General features: G+C 44.2%; 1 protein-coding gene across 8 annotated transcripts in view; it reads left to right on the top strand.

The window, feature by feature from the left end:
* The window catches only part of PPP6R3 (protein phosphatase 6 regulatory subunit 3), a 185,295-nt gene that overhangs the window by 87,469 nt on the left and 77,098 nt on the right, over positions 1-20,728 (top strand). For all 8 annotated transcript variants that reach the window (XM_077460801.1, XM_077460804.1, XM_077460803.1 and 5 more), the window contains 4 exons: positions 12,875-13,021; positions 13,107-13,171; positions 13,367-13,482; positions 15,137-15,222. In XM_077460801.1, the coding sequence (XP_077316927.1) occupies positions 12,875-13,021; positions 13,107-13,171; positions 13,367-13,482; positions 15,137-15,222 (414 nt within the window). The remainder of the gene's footprint in view (positions 1-12,874; positions 13,022-13,106; positions 13,172-13,366; positions 13,483-15,136; positions 15,223-20,728) is intronic.

The following is a 20,728-nucleotide window of genomic DNA, read 5'->3' as shown; positions in this document are numbered from 1 at the left end:
TCTGTGCCAAAAAGCTAACGGTGTAACGGTAGAGGCAGGGATGGGAAAGGGAGGAAGGACCAGGATAAAGGGGGGGTTTGGAAATGGTATTTAAACCCTTGGAGCGGGTGTCTCCCGACCCTTTTAAGGGGTTTAGGATGCTGGGAGGTGGGGCAGGCTTTATGATCATGTGAACACCGTGATTGGCTGTCACATGATTGGAAACGTCTGCTCTGCTTGCCTAGGTAGAGTGCAAGTGGGAGCAAGCACCTGTCAGAAATCTGTACCCATTCCCAGGGGAAAAGTTGACAATGATGAGGAGGTGATGGAGACGGATGAGCAGAACTTCCCTTAAGTGAAGTAACAATTTAAAAATTTTAGCAAATGACTATAGCTTTTGTTCGTGTGTTACTTGTGAAAGAAAAAAACAAATGAATGGTTGCTGTCCATGTTCTAGTGCTGCTAATCTTGGCTCTGTTGCAAAGTTTAGGTAGCCAGTGTTTTCTGCATTCAACATTTTCTGATGGTGTCGGATACCTGGTCCCCCTCTGCATGCTTTTATTTCTTCGGCCACTTTATCGGTACAGGGAACAATAGTGACTCCTGTATTATACCACCCACTCCACAGTTTTGGTGTGCGCTCCATGAAAGTGATCAATGAAGAACCACCAAATGTACTAAGTTGTTGTATTCCCTTGTGACAGGTATTGATGAGTTGAGGCTAGCCCCAAAAATATACAGAGCTGGGAAAAAATCCCTCCATGAGCCCTGTCGCACAAAATATACCTAATATTCGCTGGCCACTTTATTAGGTACACCTTGCTAGTACAGGGTTGGGACCCCCTTTTGCCTTCAGAACTGCTTTAATTCTTTGTGGCATAAATTGAACAAACTTTTGGAAACCTTCCTCGGATTTTGTTCCATATTGACATGATGGCATCACACAGTTGAGGCAGGTGTCAGTTGCAAATCTCCAGTTCCACCACATTCCAAAGGTGTGCTATTTGATGGAGATCTGGTAACTGGAGGCCATTCGCGTACAGTGAACTCATTATCATGTTCAAGAAAAACAGTGGTGAGATAATCTGAGCTGTGTGACATGGTGTATTATCCTGCTGGAAGGAGCCATCAGAATATGGGTACACTGTAGTCCTAAAGGGATGGACAAGGTCAGCAACAATACTCGGGTAGACTGTCATTTAGAGGATGTTCAATTGGTACTAAGGGGCCCAAAGTGTGAAAAACAAATACTCCCTCACCATTATACCAGCACCACCACCAATTTGAAACATTGATACAAGGCAGGATGGATCCATGCTTTCTTGTCAGCTTCTGACCCTACCATCTGAATGTCACAGCTAAAATTGAGACCCTTAAGACCAGACGACGACGTTCCAATCTTCTATTGCCCAATTTTGCTGAGCCTGTGCGAATTGTAGCCTTCGTTTCCTGTTCTTAGCTGACAGAGGCACCCAGTGTGGTATTTGCTGCTGTAGTCCATCTTCAAGGTTCAATGTGTTGTGCATTCAGAGAATGGTAATCTGCATGCCTTGGTTGTAACGGGTGTGTTTTTGAATTACTGTTGCCTTTCTATCATCTCTAACCAGTCAACCCATTATCCTCTGACAGCAAAATTGCATTTTTGTCCACACAACTGCCACTCACTGGATATTTTTTTTTCTTCTGACCATTCTCTGTAAACCAGAGGTGTGTGTGTGTGTGTGTGTGTGTGTGTGTGTGTGTGTGTGTGTGTGTGTGTGTGTTAATCCTAGTAGATTAGTAGTTTTTGAAATACTCAGACCAGCCGTCTGACACCAATAAACATGCCACAGTCAGTCTATTAAAGTGGTTGTAAACCCTTACAAACCACGTTGACCTACAGGTAAGTCTAGATTAAGGCTTGCCTGTAGATCCAAGAATATCTCCTAAACCTACATGGTTTAGGAGATATTTACAAAAAGACAGGCACCGCTGTCTACGGCGCATGCGCCGTAGACAGCGGCGCACAGGCGCACTGAGCGTGCTGCTGTCAACGGCGATATGCCGTGAGTGGCGGCTCCCGTGTACATGCACGGGAATGATGTCATCGCTGCTCTGGCGCTGTGAGTGGCAGGATCAGCGATACCCGGAAGAAGATGGACGCTCCGTGCTACAGGGGACAGCGGTGACATCGCTGGCTCCTGTGTCAGGTAAGGGACACATAATGGACTACTATGCGATGCATAGTAGCCAGCCCATTATGCTTTACCTTTGCAGGCAGACAAAGAGGAAGTAAACCCATTAGGGTTTACTTCCTCTTTAAATTCAATTTCTTCTCCATTCTGATGCTTGGTTTGAACTTCAGCAAGTCGTCTTCACCATGTCTAGATGCCTAAATGTAATGAGTTGCTGCCATGTAATTGGCTGATTAGCAATTTAACAAGCAATTGAGCAGGCGTACTTAATAAAGTGGCCATTAAGTGTATATCTCAAAACACAAACCAGAAGCCCTATAACCACACAATATCTGTCTAATACTGTGAATAACTAAAAATGCAGTAAATGTGAATGATCACAAACAAATCAGGTTTTCCTTTTTCATAATGTGTAAAAAGCCCCAAGAGTAGCACAATCACTGCTTTATATAGACCTAAACTCGGTAATATTTGTTGCCAAACTCAAAATAAAACGTTTAGGCTCGGTTTAGCAAATGCAGTGCGGGTTCCCTCATCGCATGTCTCCCGGTGGCAGTTCACACTGCCCCATGCGAACTGCTGGGAGGAAAAGTTAATGATGGTGTTCACACCCATGTGAACTGATTCTGTTGCGGACCAAAAAAGTCCTGGTCAAGTTTAGACCGAATGCAATGCAGATTCAGTCCTATCTCTGGCTGAAATCGCACAAAGATCACATGTGATTTGCACATCAAACCAGTGAGAACCGGCCCTTGCAGTGTAATACTATCAAAGGAATCCATTTACTAAGTAACTATACTCGCAAATGGGCTTAAAAAAAAAAAAAAATGCACAGTAGACCAGTGTGGTGTTTGGTTACTTTTCAGAGCGTTTGATACATTTTCATTGAAGTATAAATAGGCTACATGGATGATCTGACAGCTGCAGGATTGAGGTCTTCTGAGGGATTTGTCATGCTTGAGAGAGTTTAGCAACATATGTGAGGGTCTGTAGAAGCGATGGTGCACAATTGTGTGAAAAGAGACCTGATTTGCTTGCGCAGAAGTGGATAATAAAACTATTCATCAATCACATTTTGTTTTGTTTGAACTGCATATTTTGGCCATGTATACATGTGTGGTTATTGGGCTTCACATCCTATGTTTTTTTTGAAGATTTTATTGTGTTTTGAGATGTATATTTTGTGTGACTGTCACTGAGGGTTTTTTCAGCTCTGTATATTTTTTGGGACTCGCCTGACTTTATTTGTAATAACTTGTGGATGGAACCACAGAGTGCATTGGGTACCAAGCATCTGACATTCCTGGAAGTGTCAGATGGTGGTGGAGCTTTTTGAGCCAGCTAAGCCTTGTAACAGACTGAAGACAAGCAGCAGTGCAGGTCAGTATTTATCCATTGGGGACACCGTTATTTGGATACAGTGGGGTCTATATTGGTACCTTCAGGAGGTTTGTAAGAGGCCAGTCAGGCTGAAACACTGGGAGCTACCTGACTGCACTGAAGGGCACCTTTTACTTTGTATTCCCAGGGGGGTGGGGGACCCTTAGTGTATTTTTCATCTGAGTTGCCCTCAGGTCCATCAGGTAAGGCAGAATCGCCAGGATTCTCAATTTCTTTGGGATGTACCTGTGCTTTGTGTCTTTTGTTCACCCTAGTGCCCCTTTCTGGTATCCCAATTGCTAGTGCTTGGTATACCTCTGCTATAATTTCTCTTTAGTTCATTGACAGACGCAGCACCTCCTTATTCTTGACCATTGGGTTATATTGCCTCTGCAGGAGTAGGACTAGGCAGAACATAAAACTTGGATACGCCCCATGGGCTGTCCTCAGCCATGGGCTGTCCATCAGGTCCCCTACCTGATCTATGTTTTTTTTTTTTTATTTTTTTTTTTCATGTCTAGTCAGGCGTAAGGACCTAATTGCTTGCTTGGATCTTTTCGTCCTAGCACTTTATTTTTTTCTCCCATCTACAATCAACTGCCCGGCTGGGTGATGGGCAGGATAATCTAGACCCAGTGGTCTCCCCGTCCAGCCAGTGAGCACGTGCAGACCACAGCTATGCGCTAGGTCAGCTGTGGCATAGCCTCAATGGATGGAAGTTTGCCCACAAGTTAAGTCTTGCAGGGTCGAATATGACTAGGCCCTGGTCTGAGTCGCAGTGTCCCCCTGGCCGACAGCCCCCCTACTTAATTTGCGAAGGGGGAAAGTTAAGTACAGTCCTCTCTCCTGTGCAGTGGAGTGGATGCGGGTCCTCTCCAGGGACGGTCGGACCTGCCTGCAGGGTCCCTCAGTTAAGCTGGCTCCCCCACAACCCCCCCCCCCCCCCCGTGCAAATGTTCTCTGAGGGGGGACCCGTGTGCTGCCTTGTTAGTAAAGTTGAGTCTGGTGGGGGTCCCAGTGCGGAGGTTCTCCCCTCCGTCCCGTCTTTTTTGTTGTCCCCTCGGGGGGAGGGGGGGATTTTTCTTGTGTGCCAGTGTGGGTACAGGACCTGGAGGAGGTCCCAATGCTGAGGCTTCTGTGGACTCCAAACGATTTGCCAGGGTTTGGTGTCCGTCTTCCCTTAGTCTGGCTTGGTATTTGGCCAGTGGGCATCTTGGTGTAATCCGTGACATCACAGCACCCATTTTCCCTTAGCATCGTTGGACTATAGACAGGCTGAGCACGTTGCGTGATATACAGAGCTTCCGGGCCCCTCCGTTTTTCCTCCCGGGTTATATACTTGGGGGAGACACTGCCCTGCTGAGTGTTCTGACCTGCCGTTCTCAAGTCTGGTAGTGGCAAGTCCCTGGGGGTCCCTTCTGTTTACTAGCAAGTACCATGGGTAAAAGGTGGGGTGGTCCATAGCAGTGCCAAAACATTTTTTGCTGCAGGGTTTCCCTTATTCCATGGAGCCACAGGGTCACATCCCCCCCCCCCCCCCTCTTGGGGGTGCCTGGTCCCTCAGCACCCCAGCTTCCTGCTAATGTGCTGACAGCGGTCCTAGAGTCACTATTATCCCATGTGGAAGTGGCGTGCAGGCAAAGGCCTGGCAGGAAGCATCCCCCCAACATCTCCTGCTCAGTCTGATTTTGATGCTGCTGTAGATATGGCCCATCCAGTGGGACTTGATACCATGCTCCCTGATCTGTCCGATAGTGACGACTCCTCTACGGTTGCAGCAGCAAAGGAAAAAAATGCTGGTGGATGCACTTGCTACTGCAGGGTGAGAGACTGTCAAAATGGAGGATGTATCTGTCCCTTTTGGTACACACAAGGCACCTCGTGCAGCTAAGATGTTTCATGATCTGCCACATTTTGGCAAGTTTGTCTATAAGGAGTGGGGACAACCAAAGCGACCTTTTTGTGGTCCCTAAATGGTTTGCAGTATGTTGCCCCTTTGAGGAATCTATTTTTCAAAAAGTAGACCAGTTCACCAGTGATGGACCCCCTGGTTTCCAGGTTGAATAAAGCAGGCATGATTCTAGTACAAGATTCCCCATCCTTTAAAGTCCCGCCCAATAGGAAAGCTGAGTCTGCAGCATGCACCAGGTTTGGCATGTGGTCCTGGCCTCGGCCCTGCTGTCTCAGACTTTAACCGAATGGGCCAAGCTCTTGCGTCAATGTCTGGGGAATGAGAACGTTCCTGCTGCTTATGTTGATCTGTGGTGCATCTTTGGGTGAGGCTCCCATGCTGTCCAATCTGTTTCTGTGGTAGTAGATAACATGTGCTATGGCTTGAGAGCTGGTCGGGAGACCAAGCCTCTAATAAAGCTCTCATTGCCCTTTTCAAGGCGATCGCCTGCATGACGTCACTAAGGGTGTCACAGGGGGAAGACACCACAGTTTAACCACTTGCAAAATGACGGCAATAGCGCGGACCCACATTTTCGGGACTACGTCTATTGACGTAGTCCCGGTTACGAGCGGCCTGCGCGCTCTGTGATCGGCGAGTCCGTGAGACTCGCCTGATCACCGATCCGTGTAAGGGGTCGATCCCGACCCCTTATCACGTGATCAGCTGTCAGCCAATGACAGCTGATCATGTGATAAAACGGAGCCGGTAATCGGCTAGAAAAAAAAAAAGCCGATCGCCGGCGGCCGTGTTCGGGACATCAGTCCCGATCACGGCCAGCAATTTAAAAGGACACCTGCCCCCTGCCAGTGCCCACCTGCCACCCGCAGTGCCATCCTGAAATAAAGTAAGTGCCCCCCTGTCAGTGCCACCCAGCAGTGCCCATAGTGCCCACAGTGCCACCCAGCAGTGCCCACAGTGCCACCCAGCAGTGCCCACAGTGCCACCCACAGTGCCACCCACAGTGCCACCCAAAATCTGCCTCAGGTGCTGCACCCCAGTGCCGCCCAGCAGTGCCGCCCATCAGTGCCCAGCAGTGCCACCTATCAGAGCCACCTATCAGTGCCACCTATCAGTGCCCATCAGTCCCATCTATCTGTGGTACCTATCAGTGCCCATCCGTGCCACCCATCCGTGCCATCTTATCTGTGCCCATCTTTGCCCATCAGTGCCGCCTTATCTGTGCCCATCGGTGCCGCCTTATTTGTGCCTATTAGTGCCGCCTTAACTATGCCTATCAGTGCCCACCAGTGCAGCCCATCAGTGCCCACCAATGCAGCCCATCAGTGCCCACCAATGCAGCCCATCAGTGCCCACCAATGCAGCCTATCAGTGCCGCCTAATCAGCGCACTTCAATGAAGGAGAAAAATGACCCGTTTGCAAAATTTTATAACAAACTATTAAAACATGATTTTTTTTTTTTTTTTTTTTTGCATCTTTTTTTGTTTGTTTAGCAAAAAATAAAACTCCGAGCTGTAACTAAATACCACCAAAAGAAAGCTCTATTTGTGGGAAAAAAATGATAAAAAATTCATTTGGGTACAGTGTTGTATGGCCGCGCAATTGTCACTCAAAGTGCATCAGCGCTGAAAGCTGAAAATTGGTCTGGGACTGAGGGGGGTTTAAGTGCCCAGTAAGCAAGTGGTTAAGAAGGGGAAGGGGCCTCGTAAACATGGGCCTTACTACTTGGCCCATAAGAAATGTTTTATTCCGGGCTCCCAGAACTGCAGACAAGGGAAACGGATCTCAATTCTTTCCTGGGAGGTTCCAAGCAATCTTGGTCTGGTATGCCTAAAGCTGGCTTCTCTAGTCCCACAGACGAGACCCCTTTAGCATGAAGATCAGCCCTTGCCCACAAAAGGGGTGGGGAGGATTTATTCACTGGTTTCTGGCTTTGTGGACCCCCTTCGTGAGCATCAAGGGGAGCCACAAATTGATCATTTTGGGGGTTCCAAAGAAGGAGGCAGAGTTGGTCTTCGTGGGCCCTGAGTAGTCTTGTGCGTATATAGTTCCTGTCAAGGTTTGGGTACGTCTGAACCACCTAAAGTCCCCTCTATCCCCGTCCAGGAAATTGAATTACTTAGGCCAGACTCTAGATTGAATACTGACCAGAGTATTTTTTTTATACTCAAACTTCAGCTCCTTCAGTTCAACAGGAAGTTACCGAGACATGTGGCAATGACTCTGGTGGACACCGCAGTAGTCCTAGTGCTGCTATTGGGCAAACCTCTTCCTCTTCTGCGGTGCATGTAAAGGACAGAGGGCAAGTCTTTGGGTCATTCTGGTGGCCACAAACGTCCCTTGGGTGCTACCTCTGAGGGTCAGTTGTCTAGGGGTAAGGCTTTCATCCTGCTTTACAGTTGCTGATTTTGGTGGCTTGGCTGTTTGAAAGTCGGGTACTGAGGGATAGATATTTATCTGGATCAGTGATCCCTACTTTGTTAAAGGCGAGGAACACGGCTTCTAGCAAGATATTACCATCGTACGTGGAAAGCCTTTCTTGGTGTGAGTCGATTGGCGCTAATCCTCACTCCTTTTCTATAGCGCGGATCTTGGCCTTCCTTCAGTGGGGCGTTGAGCAGAGGTTGGCCTTGAGTACCACCAAGGGCCAGGTGTCTGCCTTGGCAGTCTTCTTTCTATGACCCCTAGACACTCGTTCTTTCTTTTTTACCTTCATCCAAGGAGTCTGGCATGTGACTTTGCCTGTGGTCTCTTTTGCTACCATGGGGTTTGAACTTGGTAGAAACCTCCATTCGAGAGAATATTTGGGAGATTCCCTTACCTACGTTGTCCCAAAAGGTGGCATTCTTGGTAGCTATTACATCTGCCCATAGGGTGTCTGAGTTGGCGGCATTAGCCTGTCGTTGTCCAGCGATAAGGTGGTTCTTTGTCCCTGTCCATCGTTCCTACAAAAAGTGGTCTTGGACTTCTATTTAAATGAGGACATTGTGTTGCCTTCCTTGTGTCCCAAGCCAGCTCATCCCAAGGAATTTGCTTTGCATACCTTGGATGTGGGTCATGGGATTCGGGTGTATCTGGCAGTCATGGAGTCCTTTTCGCAGGTCAGACTCACCTTTTGTGGTTACATAAGAACCAAGGAAATGGCTGGCTGCTTTGTCTCCATCTGGAGATAGTAGCCAGACAGTAACTCAGGCCTATTCTGTTAAAGGTCGGGTACCTCCTTTCCCTGCCACAGCGCATTCTACTCGGGCGCTTGGTATTTCTTGAGTACCCCGTTTATCAAGCGTCCATAGCAGTTAAGCAAGGCAGCCACTTGGTCATCCAATGTATACATTCACTAAATTCTATAAAGTAGATATTTTGGCATCTGCGGATGCTTCTTGTGGCCACAAGGTTTTGCAGGCTACTGTTTAAAGAGGGTGGGGTGGGGGTTCCCTCATGATGTGTGGGTTCTTTTTTTTCCTTAAAATTTTTATTTCAAGTGGTGCTCTTGTGTTTTTAGCCTTGAGTTATTTTCCCCACCCCTTATTTTTTGCTGGCACTGCTTTTGGCTGTCCCCACTGGTTAAGATTAAGAAGGCGCTGTGCTGTGTCCATCGAACTAATGAGAAATGGGATTTTTGTTCTCGCTGTGAAATCCATTTCTCCAAGTTCATTGATGGACACATCACCCACCCCTCTATATGGAGTTTTTGATACTTCTATTACTGCTTGCTTCTAAACTGAATACCTAGAGTAGAGAGGAAGTTTAGACTGAGGATGGCCCATGGGGCTGCTTTTTTTAAAAAAAAATTTTAATTTTTTTTTGCCATCCCTGCAAGACTAAGTTTTTAGGTTTAGCAGTATTTCAAAAGTCTGTGAATAGCTACCGTGTTTCCCCCGAAAGTAAGACAGTGTCTTACTTTCTTTTTATCCCCAAAAGCCCCACTATGTCTTACTTTCGGGGTATGTCTTGGAAAAAAATTGTCGAATTTTTTGTTTTAACCATAAAATTAACATTTATTAACAACCTGAACAGTATTGTATTCACCACAAAACAGTTTTATAAAAGGAAGTGCCAAGAATGTCTTGTTACAACATTGCATAACATGTAAAACAATGAAAAATGGTAAGAACTAACAGTGGAATACTGGAAGATAAAACAGATTTATGTGTGATACAGTACCACCTGCTGTATTTAAACCAGTGTGACACCTGCTGATACCCACTGGGTTACATACAGCAGATGATACCCCAGTATGCCAGTGTGTATGTTTTACTGATGTATGATTAATACTGTGTGCATTACCGTATTTTAAGCAGGAGGCGGCAGTGACAAGTGCAGGGGACGGCGCGGTGACGTATGGAGAGGGGGACGGCTCAGGCGTGGGTAGGAGGCGGCACTCATTAAGATCAGAGGGAAATGGCAGATGCGGCGACGTATGGAGAGGGGGACGGTGCGGACGTGGGCAGGAGGCGGCGCGCAGCTAGATGAGAGGGAGGCGGCAATACTTACGACAATCTTACTTTCGGGGTACGGCTTATATTAGCCGACCCCTCTGAAACTCCCGATACGTCTTACAATCGGGGGTGTCTTACTATCGGGGAAACAGGGTACCTATCACTGATGAGTAAGGCTGTGCATCTCAAGCTTCATCTCAACACATCATGCTGAGCATTTCGCCAACAGAAACTGCTCTCCTAAAACTCAGACTTACTAACAGCTAAAACAAACGGTCATTATTAGTGCTGCTCTTACATTTGGACCTCTCTGCTGCCTTTGATAGTTGATCACCCCCTCCTCAAAAAAAACTCAATTTTCTTGGTATCCATGGCTGTGCTCTCCATTGGATCGAATCTTGCCTATCTCGCTGCACCTTTAGTGTTGCTTACAACTCTTCTTCCTCCTCCAACCCCCTCTTACTGTTGGGGTCCCCCCAGGTTCTGTCCTTGGACCTCTACTATTCTCGATCTACACATCCTCCCTGGGTCAGCTGATAGCCTCCCATGGCTTCCACTACCATTTATATGCCGATGACGCCCAAATCTATCGCTCTACCCCTTAGCTCACCCCATCAGTCTCCTCACACATCACTGATTTACAGACATCAGCCTGGATGTCACACCACTTCCTCAAACTGAATCTATCTAAATCCGACCTCCTAATATTTCCTCTCCCACGTGCCCCTTCCCCTGACTTCTGTCAAGATCAATGGCACAACTATCAGTCCATCCCCACATAACTGGGTGCTAGGGATAACCATAGACCCTGAACTGTCCTTTCAAGCCCACATCCAGTCCCTGTCTAAATCATGCCACCTTAACCTTTGCAACATCTCTAGAATACTCCCCCTTTTTTTTTAACTGACACCACCAAGCTTCTACCTCACTCCCTGGTAATCTCTCGCTTTGACTGCTGCAACTCGCTCTTCATTGGACTGCCTTTACATACTCCACCCTCCACCCCCCCCCCCCCCCCCCCCCAGTCCATAATGAATGCTGCTGCAAGACTCATCCACTTCACCAACCATTCAGTGTCCTCCACCCTTCTCTACCAATCCCTGCACTGGCTTCCACTTGCCCAACAAATACAATTCAAAGAACTAATGATAATTTACAAAGCTGTCCAACTCTGCCCCCAGCTACATCACTAACCTAGTCTCAAAATACCAGCCAAGACCTCCTGCTCTCTAGCGCCCTTGTCCTCCCATGCTTGCCTACAGGATTTCTCCAGAGTTTCTCTCGTCCTTTTGGAACTCCCTACCCCAATCTGTCCGCCTGTTCCCTAATTTAGCCATCTTTAGATGATCCCTGAAAAGCCTTCTCTTTGAAGAAGCTTAGCCTGCTTCTAATTTGATACTGTTGTATGTTCTCCATCAGCTCATCCCCCATAGGTATTACCTTTGTATGAATTGACCCTCTCTGCTAGATTGTAAGCTCTAGCGAGCAGGGCCCTGATTCCTCTTGTTGCAAATTGTAATGTAATGTCTGCCTTCATTTTGTTAAGCACTGCGCAAATTGTTAGCGCTATATAAATCCTGTATAATCTCAAGGGCTACTCCTTGGCACTTTGGCAGTAGGCAGATAATTCCCCCATTCAGGCTGTGTTCCTTCAGGTGAAGTTATTTAACACTGGTGGCGCTCTACTTTCATGGTCTTGGCCATCAGGTTGTTCCCTCATTTATTTCTCTCTCAGGGCCGTACTTTGCTGGTGGAGAGGGGGGCCTGTCTCAATCATTTCAGCAGGACAGACTGTACAGCAGCGGTGGGCTGGCGCCGAGCATTGCTGCTGGCACTGCAGAGCCGCTGATGGGGGACAGGGGGCGTCTCATCTCCCTCTCCCTCCTGTGTCGGCTTCAGATGCTGGAGGGAGAGGGAGCGCTCTGGCGCAACTACAATAGGCTGAGCTGTGTGTCTCTCTCACACACAGCTCGGCTGACAGTTCCACTGCTCCTCTTCTTCCCGCCCCTCTAATCTGTCTGCCCCGCCCACACATCCCCGGGGAGATGTGAAGGAAGATTTAAGAGCTGCAGGCAGCCTGGCTGCTCCTGAGCCTCATCCTGGGGTGAGTAAGATCACCCTCTCTCCTGCCTTCTAGTGTGTATAGAAACGTATTTAAGGGGTGTTCTGTGGACTCGTATGCAAGAAGGGGGCTTTGGTGAGCAGAGACCCCCCCTTAAATCAGCGTTCTCCTTTACGTTAGTCTGTGCGGACTCTGATGTAAGGGGGCTCTGTGCGGACTCTGATGTAAGAAAGCAGGGAGCGGGAGTAGCTGGAGATGTGCACAGTGAGTAGAGAGTAAAAGTGTGTGTGTGTGGGGGGGAAGCATGATTGCAGAGATGCTAATATAAAGGGGCACTGTAATCATTACAGTGCAGTCCCCTTTATATTTATATCAGCGCTCCTGCGCATTACAGCGTGGTGGACCAACATCACAAACCACAAACCTCCCGGTCCATGGAAAAATTGGCTGCTCAGTCTAAATTAAAGAAAATTGATGTAAAAAAAAAAAGTTGAAATCCTAACTCTTTAATGAAGGGGGGGGGTGCGCTGATACAGATTCTCGCCAAGGGTGCTGGAGAACCTAGGCTGTGTGTGTATATATGTATGTGTGTGTGTATATGTATATATATATATATAATTAAAAATAATGTCCCACCAACCCCTTTTTGCCCCGATTAGTATTCTCTTGTCTTTGGGTTACATTCAGGTGTTCCTCAGTTGCAGACAGTTTCTGGTCCCCCTTTGAGGACCTGTCTATAGCGCGTTTTTTATTTTTTGTGACCCTTATTTATTGGTGAAGACCATCTGGTGGCAGTATAGCCCAACGTGAATCTAAATCACTGTAAGGTTTAACAGCAGGTAACACTTTTCATGGAACAGCATGTTTTAGTGACATTCATGTTCACCTTAATAAACCACTGAAGTTTTTTTATTTTTTATTTTGAAGGATATGTTTTTCAAATACACCTGGAATAACTTCCTTCACACGCAAGTTGAAATCTGCGTTGCCTTGATTCTTGCTAGTCCTGGTGACAGTACAGACAGCTTGATCAGCGAACAGAACTCCGTAGGAGAGCATATCTTATTAAGACATGTAGGTTCTCCTCTTTCAATTATTATATATATATTTTTTTCTCTTCTATTGTGACTAAATGGTCAATGCAATATTTGTTTTGTAGCTCTTTTTGAAATGCCACTTAATAGACAGAATACTTGAAGCATGGGCCTTGAATGAAAAAAGACAGTAAGTGTGTTTTTTTTGTTTTTTTTTTGTTTTCCCCACCGCCCCTTTCAAATTGTTTGTCTCCTTATCTTAAAGCGAGTCGCGTGCTTTATTCTGAGACTGACAACAGTACTAAACTTTACAAAGTTTAACAGATCTAATATTTCACAGTATCAAGCCTAAATTGTAATATTGGTGTTTCTTCTTGTGCTTAAGGTCTGAAGGCGGTCAACGATGTGGATACATGGGACACTTAACAAGAATAGCAAATTGCATAGTTCACAGCATTGAAAAGGGGCCAAACAGTACACTAGCACATCAGCTTATTAAAGGTACGTAGAGCTTCTGTTCAGTTTTTTGTTTGCCACCTCTTTTAAGATGAAAAATACATACACTCCTATATGACTGCGGCATCATTCCAATGCTGCAGCTGTCCCTGCCAGCTTGAAGACCAAGAACCTGGGCAGTTGTATGACCGCTCAATTCTTTGACAGTCACCACACTCTGCTCAGTGAAGACCATCACCAGCTCGCTACTCTGCCCCTCCAGAGCTCACTGGAGCTCTGCACTGTGGAGGGGGTGCGAGTGGCTGGCTCAAGCTCTCAGCAGCATTCAAATTTAAATGGGGGTGGAGGGGGAGGGAAGGAAGTAAGGAACACACACTTTATCCCACTGCCCACATCTCCTATCTTTGCTCTCATAAAGTAATCCATTGATTGAAGACTCTACAGCATCCTACACTTCAGGGATCATAGGATGCCTGCTCCACCTCTATGCAAAAAAGTGCACTCTGTGACCAGAAAAACCTTTGGCCATACTTTCTTTTTAATATCCTGGTCTAGTTTCAATTTTTGCGTTCTTGCTAGCATTTTACACCTTAAACATAAATATGCTTAGCAATTTCTTGAAGGTTTCAGAAATTCCCTTGACAGATATTATGCATCACCACACGTGACCATGCATTGGTGAAGTGAAGATATTTGCAACATTCATGCGTAATTAAAACTAGACACTAGTAGACAGCCTACAAATTTGCTCTTTGGGGGAATATTTATTTATTTTTTGAGACTTGTAAGTGTGAAGCAGACATTTGATCTGCAAGAAGATAAAGCATCTGTTGTGCATTGAAGGTAGTTACCTAGTTTCACAAGCTTAACGGTACCAACCCCCTTATTTTGGCCCAAAACATCTCGGTAATCAAAGACAACAAGCTATGATGTTTGTTTGAAGTTGCTTATCTTGTTCACAGCTTCATATATCAGAGTAGCTGATTGCACGTTATTTGGGCTTCAAAGAATTGTCAAATGATGTTAAAGGATCAGTCAACTGTAAAGTTATTGGTGGTGCTGGGTGTGCCTGTCGCTTCCTTACTCTACCATAATTCCAGACTGTTTTGCTCACCTGAGAATTGTGTGTTCCTACCCAGCTTTGCATGTATTTCACCAGTTCTGTTACATCTGCAAATTTTATGTGTTAAAGATGCAGTTCACTATACCCCTCAATAACAACTACAGTAGCTCTGCAGACACAGTAGTAACGCAGATGTCTTTCCATTAGAACAGGGTTTTACATATTTTTTTTTTTATATAGGTTTTATATATATATATATATATATATATATATATATATATATATATATAGAGAGATAGAGAGATAGAGAGATAGAGAGATAGAGAGATAGAGATATATAGTCCCTCTCCCTCGGTTTACTTGCAATTTCTAAGGACTACGTACCAAATGGTACCCTGCTGCCCCTTACCTACTATAGTTTAGACAGGAGGCTCTGTGAGAGTGATACAAACAGTTGCATATTCACTGGGTGTGGTAAATGTTCAAGTAAATTGTGGCATTCTTAACGTGTGTTTTTCAAACTTGTTCAAATTAATAGGAGTAGGGGGAAAAATACATGAAATTTAATGAGGAAATTGGTGTTCTTTTTAAATTTGACCTTAAAAATACTTTAATATGTATGTTTCTAAATTGCAGAATTGCCATCTGAAGCTCAGGAAAAATGGGAGACTTTCTGCACAAATTCCTTAAGTGAAACAAACAAGAGGAACACTGTAGATCTAGTAGGTTTCTGCTCTACGTGTCTGATTGTTCATCGTGTTTATGCCTCCAAACACAAGTCTGCAAGGGAGCCTTGCACCAGGCACATAATACTGCCTGAAAGATGGCGCTCTGCAATTGTCATCTCAGCTGATTTATGTCATATCTAAGGAAGGTTTATTTATTTTTTGGATCAATATACAATTACAATTCTTCCTGGTTTGTGCAATAATATACAAGAATTTTAACAAACCTTGTAACATTATAATTTTATAAACTGGGATGAGGATGAATGTAACTATTTCAGAACCCCCCCCCTCTACATAGGCTTTTTTTTTTCTTTTACTGAAATACACTGCGTCACTGGTCACGTACAATAATTTCAATCCGCTCTGTAAACCACCAAAAGTGATCAAGTTGACCTGCAACTAGATAATTTTACAATATCCAAACCCTTGTTAAGTTCATCAATTTTGATCATTTCTGCAGTGGAATGTAGTAGAAGATTGTCACTATTGTCCTGTTTGGTCCCAGCATTATTAATCTTCTGCCAAATAAAAATGAGTGGTAATTTCTAATGTATCCTAAACACTGTTTCAAGGTACTTAGCATTTCTAAAGTGCTAATACAGTTAATATACAATCCAGTTACAGAGATCACCTCTGATTTCCAAAGTTTAATTTTAGTTACGATTCTCAAACCATTATAATGGTTGATACTTTTTTGACCTAGCAAAATGTTAGCTAACCTGAGTGCTTTTGTACAATTACTATTTAAATGACTTTCACCCTATAAGATCTTACACTCACCTGTCGTCAATTTTAGCAAATCTACTCTGTGGCACATTGGAAACCACAAGTCCACCACTGAAAACATTCTGGACACGTCGGTCTTCTGCACATGCATGCACAAAATTCCATTATTTTCCTTTTGGAGAATCTGTCCACCTGGGACTTAATTACTCCCTCACAAAACGTGTATGTATATGTGTGTATGTGTATATGTATGTATTAGGATATCAAGTCCTAATCTGAGAGGAGCTGCATCCACTTTACCTGGTGTTCCCTACCACTCTCCTGGCCCTCTTATGTGCCCTGTTAAATGATGGTTGGGTTCCAGTCAGCGCAATAGCTTTTTCATTTTCTATTCCTTCTCCTGTGAAATGTGTCTATGCACTCACAAAGGCTGTGAGTGATCAGTAGTGTTTTCTGCAGAAACTGTAGTTCTGTGGGCCAGGCTGCTGGCAGCATTGAGTGGCATGTACAAGACCTTGGACAGGAATCCTTATAATAAAAAAAAAAAAAAAAAAAAAAGCTTTTTTGAAAATACTAAACTGGTCTGGTGTTAATTGCAATCACAGCTTGGGAGGAAAATGTTCCATCCTAGCTTATCATTGTTGGCCTGTTTTTAAACCAGGGATCCTTTTGCATTAGGTCCAAATTATTAAAGTGGTTGTAAACCCTTACATCACACTTTGACCTACAGGTAAGCCTAGAATTAAGGCTTACCTGTAGGTCCAAGAAATATCTCCCAAACCTTACACGGTTTAGGATTTGCCGCTCCGCCGAATGACAGCGGCAGAGCGGCTGGATGCGCCGGACTACAGGGGACAGTGGTGACATCGCTGGCTCCTGCGTCAGGTAAGTGACACATAATGGGCTACTATGCGATGCATAGTAGTCCATTATGCTTTACCTTTGCAGGGAATGAAAGGAAGTAAGCCCATTAGGGTTTACTTCCTCTTTAAAAGAGATTCCACTGCAGCACGGAGCTTCACTTTGATAGCTCTCCATCTATGATGAATGGATGCACCAGTGCTCATGGCCTCTGAAAGTAGGAAAGAATAAGTGTCTTCTCACACGTTTCAAGGAGTTCCAGTGTAATTGAACAGATCATAGAAATATAGTTCTTCAGGAAAGACGTTGCTTGGGATGTTTGTACTTGCATTGGAACAGTACTGCGTTCCTGAAGCAGAGATCCTTATAGAGTTAAATAATCTAGTATCTCAATTGAATTTGCTGTTTCATTTGGCTGTAGAAGCCTCATTCAGTTGGCTTTAATTGTTAATGGTCAGTCATGTGATTTTTTTATTTTTTTTGTTCCTGACCTGGTCTTCTTTGTTAGTAGATATGTTGAATGACTTGATGCCACAACTATAGTAGCCAAATGGTTGTCTGGCAGGCTCTTCTGAGGGTGCTTATGACATTTCCAGTTTGCATGGAATCAATATCCCCCTTTAATTTTCTACACGTGGGTTTAGTAAAACCATTTTAAAGAAATGGAGGTTAATTTGTGAAGGAGATAACTGATGGAGGAAAGTGCCCTGAGGTAAGGTGACCACTGTAAATGCAGGCATAATGGAGATGAGATGTAATTAAAAATATATAGAGTAGTACATTACCCATAATATTTAGGACCACTCCAGTGCCGCTCCTAATATTCACCATCAAAAGCACACACACACTTTGCTAAATTTTAATAAAAAAAAAAAAACACACAATGAAGTCTGTTACTGGCACGGAAAGAAGTACAAATTGTATCTTTTAAAATGTCACAAATTTATTATCAAAAATTACACCACTTTAGACGGAAACAAGGTCATAAAAACATCTCTGTACATATTCGTTTCTGCACTTACCTGCTACAACATACACTTGCAAAATTATTCTTAATTTTATTAACCACAGTAATTCTCTCATGTAGAGTCCTCATCGGTCTATGCAATTTCCTATTGCTTCCTCAGGACGTACAGAGGAGCAGTGATGACTAAATAGAAAAATATAAATTATATCATGTTACCATATACAATACATATAATGTAACCTAACCTTAACAGAATGTTAACTTATTTGGATAGAAATTAGTTATTCATGTGTCCAAATTATTATTTCACCGTATAATGGATAGCTGCCATTTTTTATTATCTAAGATACCGTTTGGATATTTATAATTGTTTTAATATTTATTACAACTCAATATAAAATGTTTAGAGGACTTGACTTGATGGGTAAAAAAAATTGCATTTACATAATTTTTATTCTTCTATCCAGACAAAATGGAGCTTTAGGCTCATTTCACGTTCTGTTGTAAAAGGCCTATTACACAAGCAAGCGCGCGCACACACGCGCACGTACATATCAGAGTACGCACTTATCTCCCTTTCTCCCCCTTTACTCTTGCCTTCATGAATGAAAGAACTGAAATCTTAGTACACATGAAAGTGTCAGGAAGTCAGGTTGGAGAAGCAAGGGCTCCCCAGCAGGTTTCTCCAAACTACGGCTCTCCACCTGTTGCAGAACTACCAGTCCCATGAGGCATTGTAAATCTGACATTCATAGGCACGATGGGAATTGTAGTTCTTGAACTGGAGGGCCATAGTTTGGAGACCCCTAGCTTAGATGATGCAGGATGTCCTCCTCCAAATATGAGGTAGGTTCTATGTGATTTGCTACATAAATCATAGTCCTTTCAGTACAGGAAAAGGAGATTGTGCAAGACTTGAGGTAAGGCTGGAGCTCACCTTTAAGCACCAGAAGCTGCATGTTCTGAGAAGTAATTGGATGGGGCCACCTGTTCATGTAGTCCCACAGCAGAAGGTTCAGCCTTGGAGTGAAACTAGTGGTGAAATGATTGGTTAAAAAGACAGTTGAATGTTTGAGCTCTGCGTATAATGCACACTAGTAAAAACTTATCACAAGTTCCTTTTACTAGACCCTGATCCAAAATGAGCCTCTACACAAGGGGTCTGCATTTTAAAATTCAAAGTGCAGTAAAATGATCTGACAGATCCAACACTCAGGTTTGCTCTATAGGACATAGCCTACCCTTCACATCATGGCCCCCTTCACATCAGTGTCCTCCATCTTTTCCTGCTTTACCTTTGCATCATAGTCCCCACCTTAAATCCTTGTCCTGAGCCTTCCTTCCACATCAAAGCCCCTTCTTCAAATTGGTGTCCCCAGTTTCCCTTACATGTCCTCCCCCTTTAACATCAGTTTCCTCCCTTTTCAGATCAGTGTTTACAGTCCCTCTTGAGGGCTAATTCACATCTCGGTTACATAGGAGCACTGTCAACATTCCTGTGTGTTGTGTTTTTTTTTTTTTTTTTTTTTTTTATTTATTTTTTTCTAGCACCTTTATTTGAATAATAAAATTGTGAGTCTTACCTGCCAGTAAAACCCAGTGCAATAAAATGGACAAGTTGGTTGTACTGAACTCGGATCAAGGGATCAACTTCAGTACAACAGGGCTGCCCATATATGGATCAAAATCTTGCTGCCATCTATGACCAGCTTCAGTGTATATTATAGATCTCTGCTTTTTGAAGTGCTGCGATATTCCTGACTTAGAGGAAAAGGGAGTTTTTCCTTAACCTTTTGGAATCCCCCCCCCCCGTGGGTTTCGGTATAACCTGACAGTCTATGTAGTTTCAAAAGTAAACTTTTTTACCTTAATACATTCCCTGCATTAAGATAAAAAAAATCGTACCCCAAATCCTGTATTGATGCAGTCGTTTTCTCTCCTTTCTGTCCTTGCTCTTACAAGCTTGGCTGAGAGCAGCAGGAGCCATTGCTGCCTTCAGTCAAGTGCTGAAAGCAAGGGTGGGGCGGAGCCGCCGCACTGTGTGTCAATAGATGCACACATCACGACTCGGGATCGAGCCTGCACATCTTCCTCCATAACAAGCTCTTGCTGTGGGGGCAGACACAAGAGGGGGTGCAAAGATCGCTGGCGAGGGACCCCAGAAGATGTGGTTTGGGACTGTTCTGTGCAATACAACTTCACTAAATGTCCTTTACAAACACTTTAGTGATGACTTGTGTCCCTCAATGGATGCCAAGAACAGGGCCTTAATGGTGATGGTAGAAGCCTAATTGCACAAGTTTCCTTTACAATCTCTTGCAGTTAATAGTGTAACCCTTAAAAACTTGATAAAATTCCCTAATGCATAAATATAACAAGCCTTACAATCAATAAAAAGAGCAAAAGCTTTATACATGATGATCAAGCAGGACACTATTCATAAACTAAAGCTCAACAAATCTCAAATGTGTGGTTTTTATTTTATTTTTTTACACGGGACACTGGCAACCTCTTCTGAACAATTTTTTTGACAGCTTGAAACTGGGGTTTAAAAATGCCAGTTTAGCTGTTTGTGTGCAGCGTTTTAGATGCGTTTATTTAAGATGACAGAAGACCCTCCCAAAGCACAAAAACTATTTATTACAGCCATTCTGTGAGACCAGAGTGAGTAGCAGCAACAGAGAGCAGCAGTGTATTTGTAGCTACCTCAATTTCGGTGCTTTTGCTATGCATCCCGTAATGAGCATATGTGAGGAAATGCTCCTGACATTGCTATTGAGGCTGGAAAGATGTTGGAAATTGCATGCGAGGGCCAGAGTTCGTTGCTACTGGAGTTTGATGCTTTTTCCAACATATATGTACAGCAATGCTAGTGGTGTATTGGATTCGATCATGGGCTCATTTGGGGTATAGAAATGGTCTATGAAGCATTGCAAGCAAATACAA

The sequence above is a fragment of the Lithobates pipiens genome, unplaced genomic scaffold, assembly GCF_037356315.1.
Source record: "Lithobates pipiens isolate NorthernLeopardFrog02 unplaced genomic scaffold, aLitPip1_a1.2 Scaffold_10, whole genome shotgun sequence".
NCBI classification, from domain to species: domain Eukaryota; kingdom Metazoa; phylum Chordata; class Amphibia; order Anura; family Ranidae; genus Lithobates; species Lithobates pipiens.
This window is presented reverse-complemented; position numbering and strand designations above follow the sequence as displayed.